General features: G+C 39.5%; 1 protein-coding gene across 9 annotated transcripts in view; it reads right to left on the bottom strand.

The window, feature by feature from the left end:
* LOC112453171 (potassium voltage-gated channel protein Shal) overlaps window positions 1–15,292 on the bottom strand; it is a 193,360-nt gene extending 178,068 nt beyond the window's left edge. For all 9 annotated transcript variants that reach the window (XM_025013773.1, XM_025013771.1, XM_025013770.1 and 6 more), the window contains exon 1: window positions 11,229–15,292. In XM_025013773.1, the coding sequence (XP_024869541.1) occupies window positions 11,229–12,343 (1,115 nt within the window). In that variant the 5' untranslated portion in view covers window positions 12,344–15,292. The remainder of the gene's footprint in view (window positions 1–11,228) is intronic.
* Between the last annotated feature and the right edge of the window lie 3,007 nt (window positions 15,293–18,299).

The following is an 18,299-nucleotide window of genomic DNA, read 5'->3' as shown; positions in this document are numbered from 1 at the left end:
CATCTTTGCTGCCGATTAGTCGGATTTCAAGCAAAATGCAAACACTGCAATTTTATATTCCCGAATTTAAGAGGATATGACTTTTTAAAGCAACACCTTTAGTCATATGAAAATCAAAATCAGTAAGTACAAAATTAGCCAGCACAAAATCAACAAACCGTTTTATATGGAACAAAATAACTAAGACAAACCATTGGACTTAAAAAAAAAGATTTAAAAAAAGAACCTAATGAGTAATTATTCTATGTTGGATGTTTCATACATACTAGATAGAGAGTATAAAAATTAATGATGTCAACAATTTTTAACGTTTGAAACAGTTTATTGACCCAACCTTTGGTTTTCACAAAGAAAATATGACTTCATATTTGTCAATAAGCACATCTTTGCTATACGGATTTAAATTTTTTATGTAGCATCGTATGACTACAGCGTAATTGCAAAACGCACGTCGTCGTCGTCATATCGAACGCAATTCTCACTCAAGTCGCGATGTGAATTCACGCTCGATGGATTCCATTGGCGGGAGATTGGCTGATAGAGTGCACCGAGCAGATTGAATAAGGTACTGTGATACGACATGTCGAGATCTGGAAGACTGTCCCACTTACAGCAAACTGAATAACGTTGCCTAGAACGCACCGCTCTCAGAATCTCGAACAAACCCTTTAAAGACTCACGCTTTTTTTTTCTCTTCAAATGTTGTTAAGTCTCGTTTACGACGACCGTTACTCTCTTCACGCGATATATTTACCTCTTGAAAGCCACTGAGATATACGCATGCATGTTATGCACTCAAAAACGACTTTTAGTAATTACTTCAATTCTGATCACGCACAAATTTGAAAGTATTTGCATAAAAGTAAAATAAAGAAAATTGTAAATAGATTTAGATAAACTTTGTATTACAATAAGTTTTAATACCCCAAATTTAATACACAATTTAATACCCCAGAAAGTTAATGTTAATTTAAATATTCAATAAAAATTATTCGCCAGTGATGAAATAATAATTCGGTATAGTTAAACGGCCTGACTGGCAAGTTTTATTAAGTATATCACAACGACGTTTCGACCACTAATTTGGGTCCTTTTCAAGTTATTTTAACAATGCTGGAATGAAAGAATGAAAGAATGTATAAGAAATTTAAAAATTAAAAATTAAACAATATTACGCGTTGAACGGATTTACGATAATATCGGTAAATAGGACTTACATGGATCATTGTGCGTCAATTATATAAAATTCGTGGCGGGTCAGAAAAATACGACGGTCTCATGTGAAGGCCGAAAAACTAATGATACATTATCGCAAAATACAGTAAACATAGAAGGAGAACTTAAAGTGATACATTATCGCAAAATACAGTAAACATAGAAGGAGAACTTAAAGTGAAGAAATTATTCGATCATAGACCAATGGCAGGTTTTCAGTGTCTTTCTGTGAGTTGATTGCCCCTTTATGTTTTTTAATGAATAGCATTTCAGAAATTTCACGTTTTTTTAAATTTTGTTCTTTGTGTAAGATTGTAACATCCTGCCAATGTTTGTTTTTGAACCTAAAGATTAAGGACATTAACTACACGATTGCTTATTTACGATCTGAGGGGCAAAGGATTGAAGACGCGTTATACGTTTCTCTACCGGCATGTACAGTAAAAGATTTTTTTCTTATATAACAGAAACAAGATATCTTACTTCGACAACTTGACCAGATGCAAATTAATGAAAAAAAAAAAAATTCAATAACTTAAAAATTAAACATAACAAACAAGTTGAGACTTTCCATAATATTGACACGAATAAATGGATCGTTAACATTAGTAACAGACAGATCCCCGAAAATATTTTAAAGATGCTAAGTCTTGGTAGCAGGTTCGGACTACCTGTCAATCAATACAATAGGAATGACCGATCAAAAATTGTCTTAGATGTTCTCAAAAACTTTGAACAAAATAAGCACATGATCGATGATGACAAAGTTAACGAAGTGCGCTGTCTTGTTTCAAATTCTCTCCATGATTTCATAAAAACAAACAAGAGATCTAATTCTGTAGATAGATACATCTTATCGCAGTTTTCATTATGCAAAAAATATCTCACCAACAACCCTGACATTCTGGTTACGAATGCTGACAAAGGTCAGACCACCGTCATCATGGATAGACAAGACTATATTATGCAAGTGAAGGCCTTGCTTAACGATCGGTCTACATACAGAAAATTAAACAGAAACCCGTTAAATAAAATCACCTCGCAATTAAACTGTTTAGTGAAATCATGGAAGAACAACGGTATTATTGACGCGAGGGCTTACAATTTTCTGAACTGCACTAACGGTAACCTCCCCCGTTGCTATGGACTTCCGAAGATCCACAAGGAGGGCTATCCGTTACGCATAATTGTATCTGCCGTTAGAAGCCCCCTTTATAATATTGCCTTATATCTGCATAACATTCTGAATAAAGCAGTTATGAAGCCGTCTTCCCATGTTAAAGATAGTTGGTCGTTCGTGGAGAGTATGAAGCAACACAGCATCCCCCCTGACCACGTCCTGGTCTCTCTCGGTGTCGTGGCGTTGTTCACGAACATACCCATAGAACTTGTTCTGACTGGAATCGAAAAAAGATGGGATGCGATATTGGGAGAGACCCGTATGAATCTGGACCAATTTCTACACGCTATCAGAATGATTCTTAACTCCACTAGTTTTTCTTTTAACGGTGAGTTCTACGAACAGATCTTCGGTAGTCCAATGGGTCCCCCCCTTTCGCCTATTTTAGCCGATATCGTTATGGACGATTTGGAGACTTGCTGCCTTCAATCCTTTGATTTTCATATCGAGATTTTTCTTCGTTATGTCGATGACATTTTTATGTGCATTCCGCAATCGAAACTTAATGAGGTTGTCCGTACGTTTAACAACTATCATCCGCGTCTCAAATTCACGTATGAACTCGAGAATAACAACACCCTGAATTTTTTAAACACGTCTGTTTTTAGACACGGCAACTGTTTGTTCACCAACTGGTATCGAAAACCAACGTTCTCTGGCAGGTATATTAATTTTTTCTTCAGTCATCCTTTGAAATACAAGATTAACACGGTCATTAATTTGGTTGACCAGGCCATACTATTGTCGGATGAACAGTTTCACGATGAGAACATCAAGTTAGTAAAAACCATATTGTCTAATAACTGTTTTCCTGACCTGCTGGTGAACAAACACATTCAAAGAAGAATTTCAGAAATTAACAAACGATCGAATAATGAGGATAGCGTTAGCAACAAAGACAGTGCATTTACTCTTGATCTGAAAAATTATGTTCCCATCCCCTACGTAAAAACTTTTAGTGAGGGATTACGCCGTACTTTCAAAAATTACGATTTGAACACCTGGTATACGGTCCCTAAGAAAATGAATACACTAATCAGGAAAGGGAAGGATAGATTGGAGATCAAGAGATGCACTGATGTCGTTTATAAACTCGACTGTTCTGATTGCAATGCATGTTATATCGGACAAACGAAGCGACATTTAGAAACGCGTATAAAAGAGCATCGCGCAGATATCAAAAAACCCCCCAACCAACATTCGGTCGTCAGTAAGCATAGAACAGATTGCGACCATAATTTCAAATGGCAGGATGTTACAATCTTACACAAAGAACAAAATTTAAAAAAACGTGAAATTTCTGAAATGCTATTCATTAAAAAACATAAAGGGGCAATCAACTCACAAAAAGACACTGAAAACCTGCCGTTGGTCTATGATCGAATAATTTCTTCACTTTAAGTTCTCCTTCTATGTTTACTGTATTTTGCGATAATGTATCACTTTAAGTTCTCCTTCTATGTTTACTGTATTTTGCGATAATGTATCATTAGTTTTTCGGCCTTCACATGAGACCGTCGTATTTTTCTGACCCGCCACGAATTTTATATAATTGACGCACAATGATCCATGTAAGTCCTATTTACCGATATTATCGTAAATCCGTTCAACGCGTAATATTGTTTAATTTTTAATTTTTAAATTTCTTATACATTCTTTCATTCTTTCATTCCAGCATAGTTAAAATAACTTGAAAAGGACCCAAATTAGTGGTCAAAACGTCGTTGTGATATACTTAATAAAACTTGCCAGTCAGGCCGTTTAACTATACCGAATTGTTAATTTAAATATTTAAAATATTCATAATATTTCGTTGTGTTTCCGTTTTATAAAATTCATCTAAATCTCATATAAACGTTATCATATCTCGAATCTTTCTACAATTCAATTATTGCTTCCGTTTTATAAAATTCATCTAAATCTCACATAAACGTTATCATATCTCGAATCTTTCTACAATTCAATTATTGCTTCAATAATATTTCGTAGTGTGCTAATTAATTTTTTCAATACTGAATAGATGATAAATTTTTTCTCTTCAAACCTTTTTATTGTTAAACAATTAATGAAAAAAATCCACGTATGATAGGTACAGTCAGCTAGAGAGGCATTTCAAATTTACTGATCCGAATTTTCTAATCCGAAATATGCACTTTACCCTATTCTTTCCTCAAAATTGTTTTCTAAAGAAAAGGATGTGTTGCCAAAAGCATTACGCGCGTATCTATAATATTATTACTCTTTACTGCAGTATTGTTTGGGTTTAAACTGAAAATATATTAAACAACGGGATGCCGTAACATATTCTTGTAAGGTCCATTCGAACGGAGAGATAAGTAATAATATTGGCGCGATCGCAATGTGTACTGTGTAAGAAGTACATATTTTATTTGGAAAACGATATCTACGTGTCGCGACCAATAAAATACATCATTTGTAAATCTACAGAGTCTGAGGACTGTTATTGGATTGAGTGTGTGCCGTAAAAAGTGCTCGTAAATATCACATGCGACGTTTTTTCAACGAGCTGTTTCGTACACCCAACTAACCCGATAGAGGCAACCTACACTAGAGAAGAATATACCACTCTATCTATTAAGTAAAATATATAAGCTTTGTGACAACTAACCAGAGAAGTGTGACTTCTAGCCCCGGTCAAAAAAAAAAGGTAGATATTACAAGCAATACTGTACCCTTGTATAACCAGTTTAGATCTACTATCCCAAGTGATTTCGAAATGTGTAATGTAATTGTATCAGCAAACATCTTAATTCTTGTTTTCATAAAGTAGAGATTTTTAAGCCTTTTCGTATTTGTTCTTTCTAAAATTGCATACAAATCAAATGCCGATCGATAGAGAATGAGATATAATGATTCTGATCTATGACTACGAGAATTGATATTCTACTTGCTCTGCTTTGATACACAATATAAAAGAGATGATATTTATACGAAAGAGAATATTGGTAATAAACATTTATTTTTCAGAACAAATACATAACAAAGCGGAAATTCTTGATGTGAAATTATAATAGCATAGGCCTACGAATATTAGATTTACATACGCCGCTAAATATTTCCTGACGCACGAGTGAATTTTAACCCGCGTGATATAACCACCCTGCAAGTTGTTTTTGATTTATCGTGAATTATAATACCGTCGTGTTTAGCCTCGTGATTCTCATGTTAATGTACAAATCGTCGCGAGAACGATACCGCGCGTCTCACACGCGCTGATTAGATGTTCAGGACGCCAGATTTCGCGAATCGAAATTAATTAAAATTAACGAAATAACGAAGTTAATTGTAGCGAGACTATGGATCAGGCTACAGCAGGATTGATAGCTCAGAATATATCGCTTTTTTATATATATTTCAATACAGAAATAATTTAAAAAATGTTATATACCCGAGTCACACACACACAAATAAGGGTTATTTATGTCACGATCCTTAGCAGGGAACGTCGTTATGGTAATAATTGATGGGAAAGCTTTTTACTTTTTATATACTATACATGTACACACTTTATATTAATTTGTGTAATAACCATAGAATTTATATAGTAATCATGTGTATTAGGGCGGCAGTGTGGTCTAGTAGTAGAGCGACTCGTAATCTGAGGAACCAGGTTCGAGTCCACTAAAACCATGTAAACGAAATGTTTTTCCAAAGCTGCGCCCCTCCGTACAAGATAGGCTCTTGTGCGGAGCAAACTGGGCTCCGTCTTTCGGAAAGAGACGTTAAGCCGTTGGTCCAAAGGGTTAGAGTGAGAGGAGAAAGGGTAGTAGTGTAAAGGTTTGGGTATAGTTATTTGTGTAACAAGTGAGGTAAGATGAAAATTCCCGGGTGCGGAGTTTACGCACGAGCCGAAGGCGAGTGCGGTAACCGCACCCGGGAATTTTCATCTTTACACACGGCTTACACTCCCTATTTTATGTTGCAAGTGCCTGGAAAGTGGTCTATCACGCACGCGTAGCGTGCGTAATGGGGCACTTTCCATGCACGTGTTGCATAAACGTTTTTTATAAAAACGCCTTGCAAACCCTGCGGACATAAGCAATAAAGATAGTTACGTCACGATCCATAAAATTTATTTCTTGATTGATTAATTAACTATTTGTATATTAACTCAACATCGCAAAATATTTCAATTTTTTGTAGGTTTGTGGAAGCAAACCAAATTCTTATGGATACGCACGAGTCTATATTTTATGAAACGCCGACTATTTTACGGCAGAAATACTTTATTTCAATAGATGAAAATAATATAAAATGTCCTAAATGTGTGATGACGTTTCCTCGTAAATGTCATACTATATAAACCGATTAAGACATCACTTAAAAGAACACAACGTATTTGATGCAAATAACCATTTTAATAAAGAACTGAAGAAAGATTTCATAATCCTACCATGCGTAAATAAAGATTTATGTAAACGTTGCAAGTCAGATATTTGTTACGTTTCAGGTTCCACACTTACTGTTCATAAAAATTCATGTAATTAACATTTTAGCAACAGTTAGTGACCATAATTTCGATAAAACTTTGCAGGATTTACAGAGAAAGTACTTGGCGCAAGACACTATACCGTGTCTCTTGATAATAAATATAATATAATAAATATGACAATAACAACAAATAATAAAAAAATAATAATAACAAATTAAAAAATTATTTTATTTCATTTTTGCAGTTACCAAATCATTCTTTTGAAGCGGCTGCAGACAAAGTAAGAATATGAAATGTAATAAATAATACATATCTATTCATATAAATATTAATACAGTGTTACTTTGTAACTTTTCCATTTTTAGGAAGAAATATCACCCAATTCAGGATTTTATATAACAAAAAGGCAAAAAACATTTTTAGAAATGAAGGCACAGTTAAACAAAGATTGGAAAATTATAGTGCGCGAAGTGATGTTAGACATATACGGTTTAGAAAAAGTTTCATTACATGAAACTTTTCATATAATTTTTCAGAATTTCTATATAAATTTGGCGTTAAAAATAATGTGTTACACTCATCCCTGGGGGGGACGTATATTCTAGATAGCAGATGAAGGGTCAATAGAGGTTTATAATAAAACCTATTTTGCTAGCTTAGTTCCTACATAAATCAACCTATTTTAACGCTAAAAACAGTAAAAAGGGAAATTTGAGACAGCGTTAGGGTCAAAGTAGGAGCAAATTATATCATTATAATTGAGCCTATCTTCACATCTTAGCTCCTACTAAATTTTAGAATTAAAGGTTTAATGAAAGGTCAAAATTTCGACTCGGGATAAACATGTATTATAAATCGGCTATGAATCTCATAAAATGGATTTGGATTTTATAAGATCTACTAAAGATTTATACTCCTTTGTGAAACCAGATATTTCAATTATTTATCAATTAAGCTACATAAACATAATATAAGAAACTTTAAAAACTAATTGTTTTTTTCCCCAAAAAAATGTTCTGCATTAATGCTGCTAGGTATATATAGGTTTCTGTTTTTTTTTTTACCAAAATTCTGTAAAAAGATTATTTGGTACCAGGAGTGTACAAATGTATATCCCTGAGATATGGACAAAATGATCCTGAGGATCATTTTACTTCCAGTGTATTAACTTCCAGTGTATTAAGGATTGAATAAAAAACACAAAAATTTTTAACTTACGCGTTATAGAATTATGCAATAATTTTTAATGCGGCAAAAAGTTCGATTTAAACAAAATTTTTAAGTCAATGTAAACTGTAAACGCAAATATTTCTTATACCCTGCGAGAGTAGGGTATAACAGCTTTTATAAAGCGTTGCTACAAAATTAATTCGATAGTTCCAACGGCAAAAAGCTTTTTAACTTCGTTATTTTCCGAGATTCGTGCTTTACGTGCGCGAAAATTAATATCCGTTTCTAACGAAAATAAATTTGCACGATGGAGGATTAAAAGTACGGTCAAATTACGCTGTCGCCGATACAGCTACGTAATCCCTATGATAAGCGAAAAGTTTCGCGAAACTAATCCCGCGCACCGATTTGATTTCGGAATTTTTCGCGTGGTTTTTAATACCGCAATTTTCACCCCTTTTTTTTACCCGCGTATAAGCCTGGGCCGAAGCTAATTCGTATCGGCAGCAACTATTCGGCCGGTGTAGATTAAAAAAGGATCACGCTAGCTGTGCGACTAGACGAACCCTCGAGGCACCTGTTGATCCTTCTCGTTAAAGTTTGAAGGAAGTGACCTGTCCTAGTCCTGCAGACACGCAAATGCTAAGGCAGGCGGTGAGACAGGAAAAAAGTAGCGCGACACGCCGTTGGCTCTACTGACAAATCAGATTTTTCCTGCTCGCGGTCCAACACGAATATACATTACATTATCCATTAAATCCGGATCTATGCCGGAGATTATCTTTAGCGCTATTTTATGAGCCTCGTCCGGCACTCTAAGGAAACCTCGATCTACGAAGCTACGTACTCACACTTTGTCTGAGCGATAATGTCAGACAAGATATAGTTTTGCATAAAATTATTTGAGGAATGTAATTTACATACAAAGTTCCGTATAACTACTGTGCCACGTCTCTCTATTTGGATACCGAAGGACAATGGTGGTTCTTGTAATGTAGAGATAGGTACATCTAAAAGATATAGTACCTAAAACCCAGAATAAAAATGTTCTGACAAATTAAATATCAAAATATAAAATAACAAACAATATTTTTCAATTAACGTCAAATAGATTTCATAAATCAAATTAAATATAAATATTAGTTACGTTAAAACAAATAATTTACATATTTGTCCTTTAATATTTAATATTATTTTTAATAAGTTAAATTAATCCTAATATGATAGTTATAAATTTTTTCTAGCAATTACATTTTTTGAAAAAAAAAATTGGAAACAAAATATTTATATTTCCATGTGATAATCCATAAAGAATGCCTTTCTTTGTTCTTAAAACTCTCAAATCAAGTTTTTTCAAAACTTTAAAAAATCGCATCACTGTCTCTATTTTCTCCCTCAATACCCATACTTGATGGTAAATACAAACTAATTAAATCCATTTTTCGAAGAATACTTTCGAATGTAGTCTGAACGTAGAGTCATCTGGTACTCAGCGCTAATATTATGTAGAAAAAAACGCAGTCGGCGAGGCGCGATCCAGACAAAACTTGATCCAAAACGTACGAATGGTAACAAGTAGGTGCAACTATCAGGCGGTTCTCGGTGACTCGGGTTACACGCGTGATTGTCAGCTGTCCGAACGAAAACGCAACAAAAATACCATTGGCATAGATTCGGCCGGGCAAAAATAGCGGCTGTGTCGTAAAATAGAGGAACAACCGGCGCTTCCGAGGCATCGAGCTCGGGCGCGTTTGCGGCTACGAAAGAAATGCGTCCGAGACTTTTCCGTTCATACCCGGCGCTCGTTTTCGATATTGAGCCGAGAAAGGGAAAAAGAAAATACGTGGGTTGGGGGGGGGGGAAGAGAAGATTTTATGGACCAGTAAATTCCGCGGAAATAATGCGCTTTTGGATCATATTTCCACCGGATAGAATTTACTACATTCAACCGATGATTAGATTGGATAATTAGTAGGCTTACGAGCCATAAGCTGTACGTTATAAGCTGTGCATAGTATAATGACGTATATAAGCATTATATATAACAAATATTCGATGAATTTCAAGTTGAGCTTTTTTTCTAGAATTATGAAAAGAGATTGAGTATGAAGTAGATGAAATATGTAGATGAAGTAAATATTTAACATTAAAAGATTTTGAAAATTAAACACAAATATAATGACATATGCATATTCATTACATACAAATTATAAATTGTTTTTAGCTCAAGAGTTGTGTACTCTCACAGACACAAAATCATATAAAGTGAAAACTACAAAGACGTTCAAACTTTGTAATAACTATAAATTTTTTATTTTGCGTGATGTTAGAGTTCATAAATTATTCACGCACCAAAGCAGTAATAATCTAAGAAAATTAGAAAACATGATAAAGTGCGCAAGAAAACGCGCGTTATCGAAATAATTCAAAGTGCAAAACACTAAGTGTCAAAGTTTTGCGCAAAAACAGCTACGTACGAGCGAGGGACTGTGACGATCTCGTTAAAAAGTTATAACGACGCTAAAGTTGGCCGCCAGATTGTGTCAAATACTCGAATTCTCGTGCACTTCGACAGGCAATTCACTTGTACTATATGGCGGTGCATAACTCGTCGCATTGTAAATGTACCGCTACACTCCATCATCGTGTTGAGCAACACAAGTTATAAATGCAAAATTTGCAAAAATCGATTTATCGACAGACTCTTTTATGCAAAGAAGTTTTACATAAACTTGACATCTAAATATTTACACGCACATCATTCTCTCGCTTTGCAACAGTTTTCTAAAATAAAATTGTGTTCTGTTTTTTCATACTCGAAGATGACATGGGTCTGTCGATCAAAATTCTATTAAGGATATTAAGTATCAACGACAAAAATTGACATGCAGAAAAAAAGCAAATAAATTAAGAACGTTGAAAAACACTTTTTGCATAGGGGCGTGCAAAGTATAGTATGATTCGCCCTTGGAAGAAAAGAACAAGATATTTATAATCGTTCAGACATTGATGTGTCTGTGTGTCATAATTCAAATTAAATAATACATTAATTCAAATAAAAATAAGTAATTAAAAATTATCTTGTACGTGAGGAAGATTGACGTGCAAGATTTCGTATATAGCAAGGTATCGTGATTTTTACAACTGACATGTAAGAAATTCGTCACAATACACATCATTATAAAAATATATTTAAAAAATCATATTTACCCCAGCGTAGTCATCGTAACGATGGTGTACCAGAAGGCGGAAGGTATCGAAGTGAAGTTGGTGCCGTCGACGTTCTTCTCCGCGTAGAACATAACGGTCGCGAAGATGATGATGGCCATCGCGAGCGAGAACACGAGGAAACCAAGCTCGGAGGCGCAGGACTTTAGAGTGTAACCGAGAATACGTAGTCCCTGCGAGTGTCGTGAAAACTTGAAGATACGGAACACGCGGAACACGCGCAGCGTCACGAACGCGCCCGACACGTCATCGTTGTCGGTGATCCCGAGCCCGATGTAGTACGGCAGTATCGCCACCACGTCGATGACAGACATCACGGAACGCGCGAACTTGCACCGGTCGGGCGCGGCGAACAGCCTGAGCAGGTATTCGGCCGTGAAGATCATCACGCACGCGGTGTCAAGGCAGAAAAACACGATCTTGTAACGCTCGCCGCACGAGAGAGTGCCGGCGCGGCCCGGACGATTGCCGCACGGCACGGTCTCCACCACGTTCGCCAGCACGCTCACAGCGATGAAGAATCCGGTGACGTAATAAAACACCAACGCGGCGGTGGAGATGTGCGGATTCTGGAAGGCTCGCCACATACTCTCCCGGATGTCGAGCAGTGGCAGAAGGGTCTGATCACCGTTCTCGCTCAGCTTGTCATCCATCAGCCGCTCGGCGTTCTCGCGCTTACGATCCCGATAGTCCTCGTAACAACAATCGCCGATCACGTCCGGCAAGATACCGAAGAACGCCAGTTCCTCGTCGTAGCTCGTCAGACACTCGTGCTTCGGATAGTGCAACTTGCCGGTTCTATAATAGTTGAGGATGTGCCGGAAGATGTCCGGATCCCGGTCAAAAAAATACTCCTTGCTCTCCTCGTCGTAGAAGAACTCGCGCTCGTTCGAGCCGAGCAGCGTGTCCGGATACTTCTCTAGGGTGTTGCGCCACGTCTCGAAGCGACGGCCGCTCACGTTGATCAACAGCTTCTCGTCGTCAGCCTTGCGCCGGTCCTTCGGGATCGGCGGCGGTGGCAGTGGGTGTGTGGCGATCGGTACCCAGCCGATCGCCGCCGCACGGGCGAATGGCAGCCACGCTGCCACCGAGGCCATATTTGAAGGTGGAATCTTCCTTCAGGGTAACGGGAGAGCCAGCGTTCACCGTACCCGAAGTGCTTGGCGGCACGCTCTACTCTTGTCACGTCAAATTGATTCTCTATACGCAGACCCTCTCTCTTCGAAGTGACGATCTAGATCCACGACAGGTTCAACATCGATGATCCGACCTGCATCAATCACTTACGGTGGATACGTGCCTCGACGATGGATAAAATCCTTGGACCGTGTAGTACGTTCTTTCGTCGATTTGACATTTACGAGCTGAAATTTAGCAGCACTGCGCGCCGCTCGAACGTTCGTCGCTATCTCGACTTCAAATATCTTACTTCAAATATCTTTCTTGCAACGAACTTAAAACAATTTTTTTATTTGAGACTGGCAACTCTCCAAAGATTTCTTCTACATACAGATTCAATAAAGCTTTCGAACTTAAAGACTTCCTCTCTCCAATTTGTGGCGTGGAATACGCTGCTTCTTGCCGCGATTCTTCTTAGGTCAGCTCAAGCTGACGTTTGTTTGATTCATGCTTCTTCAAGCCCGCCGCACGATCAGCAGTATGACTACTGGTCTAGATCTCTCTCTCTCTCTCTCTCTCTCTTTCTTTCTCTCAAAAAATGATCACATTGCTAATCTCTATTTTTAATTCAACTTCTCGACTTTTAACGATTCTTCTAATCTGATCTTAGTTTTAAGTCCAAGATCTACTTGCTATGTCTTCCTTGCTATCAGCAACTCTTCTACTTCCATTTATTTATTTCGTTTATTTTATATACAAATCTATTTATCTACTCGTCGGTTGCGTATACTTAATCTCTTCAACAAAATTCTCCCTCGCGGGAAAACGGATTCAATTTTTCTTTATCGTCACTCTCGCTCTTTAAAATGCAAATATCGAAACAGTCTCTCACCGAGACCCGTCGCACCTCGCCGCATTCGTCGTTATAAGATCGCGAGTGGCATCAAAGAATCGTAATTAACTGGGCAAACAACGTTTGCCTCTCCAACGTCGCGGCGACGACGATGACGACGACGCCGACGACGACGACAACAATGACGATGACATCAGCGTTAATTGCCTAAGATCGGGCACGATCCCGAAGATCGTCATTTCACGCCTGGCATTCCAAGATTCTCCCTTTCTCTAATTCGGTCTCTTGAGGAAATATCGAGCTTAACGAAGTGACGACCGGCACGCAGCAAAACACGAGCCGAGCGGAGACGCGCGCCGGGCCAACCAATCGCGTTCTGGCAACGTGCCTCCCATCATCATCGATAGTCACGCGATAGCTTTTCGTGGTACTCTTCAGAGTATCGCGCCGGAGATCTTCCACCTGTTTTGGCTCGGCTTGGCCGCCGCGAGAGCCTGAGCTTGAGTCTCCGCCAGCAAGCGCCCACCAGGACACTACATTCTCGAGCTTTCGAGCTCACCGTCGGGTCCCTACATAGATACGAGTGCACTTCTCGGAGAGACGGATGTTGACGACATTACGCGTCGATAAGACTCGATGTTTTTATCGAGCCCGGATTCACATTCAAACCTCACGAGTTCATGTAACAAACAATGAAACGTTCTCTTTTAATAATAACAAGAAAAAATGCTTTAAAGGCTAAAGATAATCGCGACACTTGAGAAAATAAGTCTAGAAGTAGTCTCTGCAAGAAGATTAGAGGTTTCTGTAAAATTTCTCTTATACACTTTGTAGTAGGTAGAGCTTTTCGCAGAATATTATTTAAGACACCGTGTATCGAGATACAAGCTTCTTTCAAGATGCCATTCACTTGTAAATGCCAATTGGCTGAAGCTAAGAAAAATTTCGTTTCTTGCTATAAAGCCTTCGTTATCCAAGCGCACACTCGTAAACTCGGTCACGTCCGTGAAGTTGAAATTCGCATGGATAAAGCTTCGCCGAAGCCGCTTGTAGAATAGAGGAGAAAACGCTTACGAGTAAACATCAAACAGTCAACGAAAGAAGAGCGTCCGCACAGCTTCCCGGCGTACTTTCTGAAAGCTCCGCCGTGCTTCGCGTCAAAACAAAAAGAGGCGTTTGTCGCTCGCTCGAAGACCAAATGCCGAGCGAGTCTCGTTCATCGGACACTCCGGATTGGAATACGCGCGAGCTTTTTTCAATCGCGCACGCCCCGCGCTACGCGCAGCGTCTATCTTTGTATGGTCCCGGACATTTTCCTCCTCGTGGCTCTTCTGGCGATCGCCGGAGCGCAGGTACGAAGCTCACTCACCGACGCACGCGACCGCTTACGCAAGTAAGCACCGCGCGTACTTCTCCCGCGTCGCATCCAGGTCTATCAAACTCGTACACGCTCCCGTTTCTTGCGAAGTGCCGATCCACCGATTCCGGAGGTTCCGGAAGCACGCCAGCCGGTCAAAAACTTCCACGATCGGAGTTCTTCCCGAGAAGGTAGCGCGTCTCCGCAAGCTCCGGCACTGGGAGCTCGCACGTCGATCTTCCCCCTCAGGCGACCGCCTGGACTATTCTCCGTAAGCTTGCGCGCACTACGTTCCGCTCACAAACTCGATGCTCTCCCCCCCGTTCCCTCTCACTCTATCTCTCTCACTCTCTTTCTCTCTCGCCGTGTACCCGATACTACCTTCTTGCACGAGTATCGCTCTTTCGTCCAAGCTTTTCCACCGCTGCTCCTCCCGCTGCGCGATGCGACGCGACGCGCGCGCGAACAGTGCGTACGCACGCGTGACCGGGTGTACGCGCCGACGTCCTCGTACGTATACGGTAACTGCCGCGCCGTGTACGTGTGTGTGTGTGTGTATGTGTGTGTGTGTGTGTGTGTGTGTGTGTGTCACACGTACGTGTATATGTGTTGTACGAGCGCGTGTAATGTGGCCTTTACGCGCGCGGCACCGTCGCCAGCACCACGATTGGAGCACCCGCTCGATGAGTTGGCCGCTCGCGACTGCCGGAGCTTGGCCCGCGCGGCCCCGAGAGCTCGTGGTGGTTCGCGGCGGTGGTGCGGTGGTGGCAGTCGGCTAGCCCGGCACCTCCAGAGAAGCGTGGCTCTCGTCGCCTCGCCAGAGAGAGCGGAGCGGCCGCGTCGCAGCAACGCCGTGCGAGTGCAGAGCGGTCACCTAGCCAAGGTCTAAATTGATTTTTACGGCGACGGCGGCGGTGGCGACGCGCGTCGGCGTCCCGACGCGGCGAACATTTCCCGTTGCCCGGGCAACCCCTCAACGATGACGTCATGGTTTCCACCGCTACCCCTTTTGCGCCCGCCGCCGCCTCCATTCGCCTCTCCTTCTTCACCACCCGATCCACCACCGCCGCGCTGCCCCCGTATTTCCACTTTAGCCTACTTGCGCTTTGAGAAACGCTGGCTTTCAGCTTCGTCCGCTCGCTCCGCACTTCGCACGGTTCTCTTAACGAAAGGGAAAGAAAAAAGGAGAAAGAGAAAGAGAAAAAGAGAGAGAGAGAGAGAGAGGCAGAAGTTATCCCGATCCGCTATGTCTATCTCTCGCCTTTCACGCGAACCCTCGTATTTATCGTACTGTTGTGTTTTCTCGTGTTCTTGCATTCATTCATTCATTCATTCATTTGTCCTTTGTTCTTGTTATGATTCTCTCCACATAGATCTACTCTAGCGGAGTATTAGGCTTTTTTCCCGACGAAAAAACTCTTTCCGCCTTCATCTCGTATAATCAATCTCTCAGCACGAATCATCCTTTTTCCATTTAACTCTGTTTATCATTTCTGTATTTTAATATCAAACTAATCCGGCTTATTCCGAGCTTATTCTGTTATTCTCTCGCGCGTAATCCGTAATCGAGCTTGCTCCGGACTTATTGCAGACTTATGGTCGGTTAAGTCTATTCCTCGGTTAGCTAACCTTGACTTCTCTTATATTACATTATCATTATGAGCTAGAAAGACTTGAAATCAATTATCCAATCCAAGTAGTAATGCAGAAGTTAAGAAGAAACTCGGTTATTATTCTAACTGCTTGACTCGCACGCGTGAATAAAAATGGTAAATAAAAATAGCTTTCGCTGATTTGGCTTTAGTTACACGACAATGTTGCGATTTAATAATCTAAATCCCATCTCACTATTTCCCTCTCTTCTTTCATCTTCCATTTCCTCTTGTGATGAACAATGCTTTCCCATTCTATTTACTTTTTTCACCACTTATTCTATTTGCGCGTTTACGTGTTATCCACCGAGCCCAGCTCCATTCTCTTCGGGGTTCTTTTCGTTCGATTTTCTCGTATTTTTACCGTTCCGCTTACATCACCAGTATCAATCATCATTGCTGCACCCCTTTCTCTTATATTTTCACCTCAGACTATAATTTCGGGCAGTTTGTCTTTCCTCTTCCTGACGGTCTTCCGTTTCTACCTTTTCTCTTCCTTATCTTCTTTTTCAGTCACCGACACTTTATCTTTATACTTCTGCCATATCTCTGTCGCCTTTTCATTCTCATTTTTTCGATGTGTACCGTTTTAATTACAGTTTTAATTTGTGTCTTTTATTTAAATTTCTTTTGTTTGGAAGAATTTCGTACGACATTCGTATTTATCTAGTTAACGTTTTGCGTCTTATAAAGTACGGCTGCTCTCGATTTTGCATATACTTCTCGTTATTTTCTTTTTATATTTTCCATGTCCCTCATTTCCCGCTTGTTATTTTCGGACCAATTCTACAAATTATGATCTCACATAATCTTTTTACGCTTTTTTCATCTGACGCCCCGACTAGAAACAAAAAGTCCTTTTTTTCTTTCCACCATTTTCCCCTCCCCTTCCATTTCATTACCGCGGACCTGACAAGTTTCCCTTGTTCATTCTCTAAGTGTTGCGTTATTTTTCAGTTTTTTGCCTCTCCTGTAGCAAGGAAGATACTTCGTTTAAGCTTCCATTCATTCGTCTTCAACAAGAGGTGCAGATGGTTTCACGATTCTCTTCCTTGTTGTCAGTTTACTTTGATAGCATCAGCGCTTGGTTGAAGCGAAATAATGTCCAACAGGTTTTCATTCGTCACCATTGGCGAAATTCAGCAATTTTTAACAATGCGTGATTTGATATCAATTAAAAAATAAAAATGCACCTCATTATATAACAACTTATATACAATGTATGCATTGATTATTATAAAAATAAATAATATGAGTGTATGTATGCAAAAATTCTTTAAGTGATTCTCTTGTTACGTGCAGAGCCGTTCTTTCGGTCCCGCACTGCACTTTTCCTCCTAACAAAATTGACTCGGGACGAACCCGAGTCAACCCGCGAATCGCGCACCACGAGAGTCGCGCATTCATATAGCGTGGTCTCCCTAAATCGCGCGTCGCGAACATACTCGGCTCAGCCAATCCGAGTCCTTGCGCGAGCACAACGACTTAAGGTTGGTTTATAATAGCCGTAACCGTTAACTTAGGCTGGTGCCGTAAAAGTTAGAAGATAGGAAACCCGTACTACCGTTTATAATAGTTGGCAATAATCTGTTATTTTTGGCCGTAACCGAAAAGTTGACTCAACTTTACCTTTATACCTACACCTTTACCTGACCTACAACCAGTGAAAGCAACGGAAAAGAAGTGAAATTAAAGTGAAATCCATCAAGGGAGTCAGAAGAAAGGAATCACACATAACCTTTTGACATACGTGATATATAAGTGATGAACGTACAAATAAATGACGTGGATTTAATTTTTTAGGTCAAACAATTTCGGCATTTATACGACAAGAAAGAAAAAGATTATAAGGACAGAAATGTCGTAGAAAACTCTTGGCTATTTGTTGGTGACAAATTGAAAGCATCAAGTGAGTATATTACAATATATTTGATAAATATTAATTATCATAGAAATACTAACATCAAAGTTTTTGCAGATGCACTGTCAACCTCCAGAAAGATACGGAGAATTCAGTGCTTCAACGTGCCGTTTCTAACACGTACAGATAGCACGATACCGGCACATAAAGA

The sequence above is a fragment of the Temnothorax curvispinosus genome, unplaced genomic scaffold, assembly GCF_003070985.1.
Source record: "Temnothorax curvispinosus isolate PA1 unplaced genomic scaffold, ASM307098v1 QBEX01004104.1, whole genome shotgun sequence".
NCBI lineage: Eukaryota > Metazoa > Arthropoda > Insecta > Hymenoptera > Formicidae > Temnothorax > Temnothorax curvispinosus.
The sequence above is the reverse complement of the archived record's forward strand: the minus strand, read 5'-3'. Positions and strand labels throughout refer to the sequence as shown.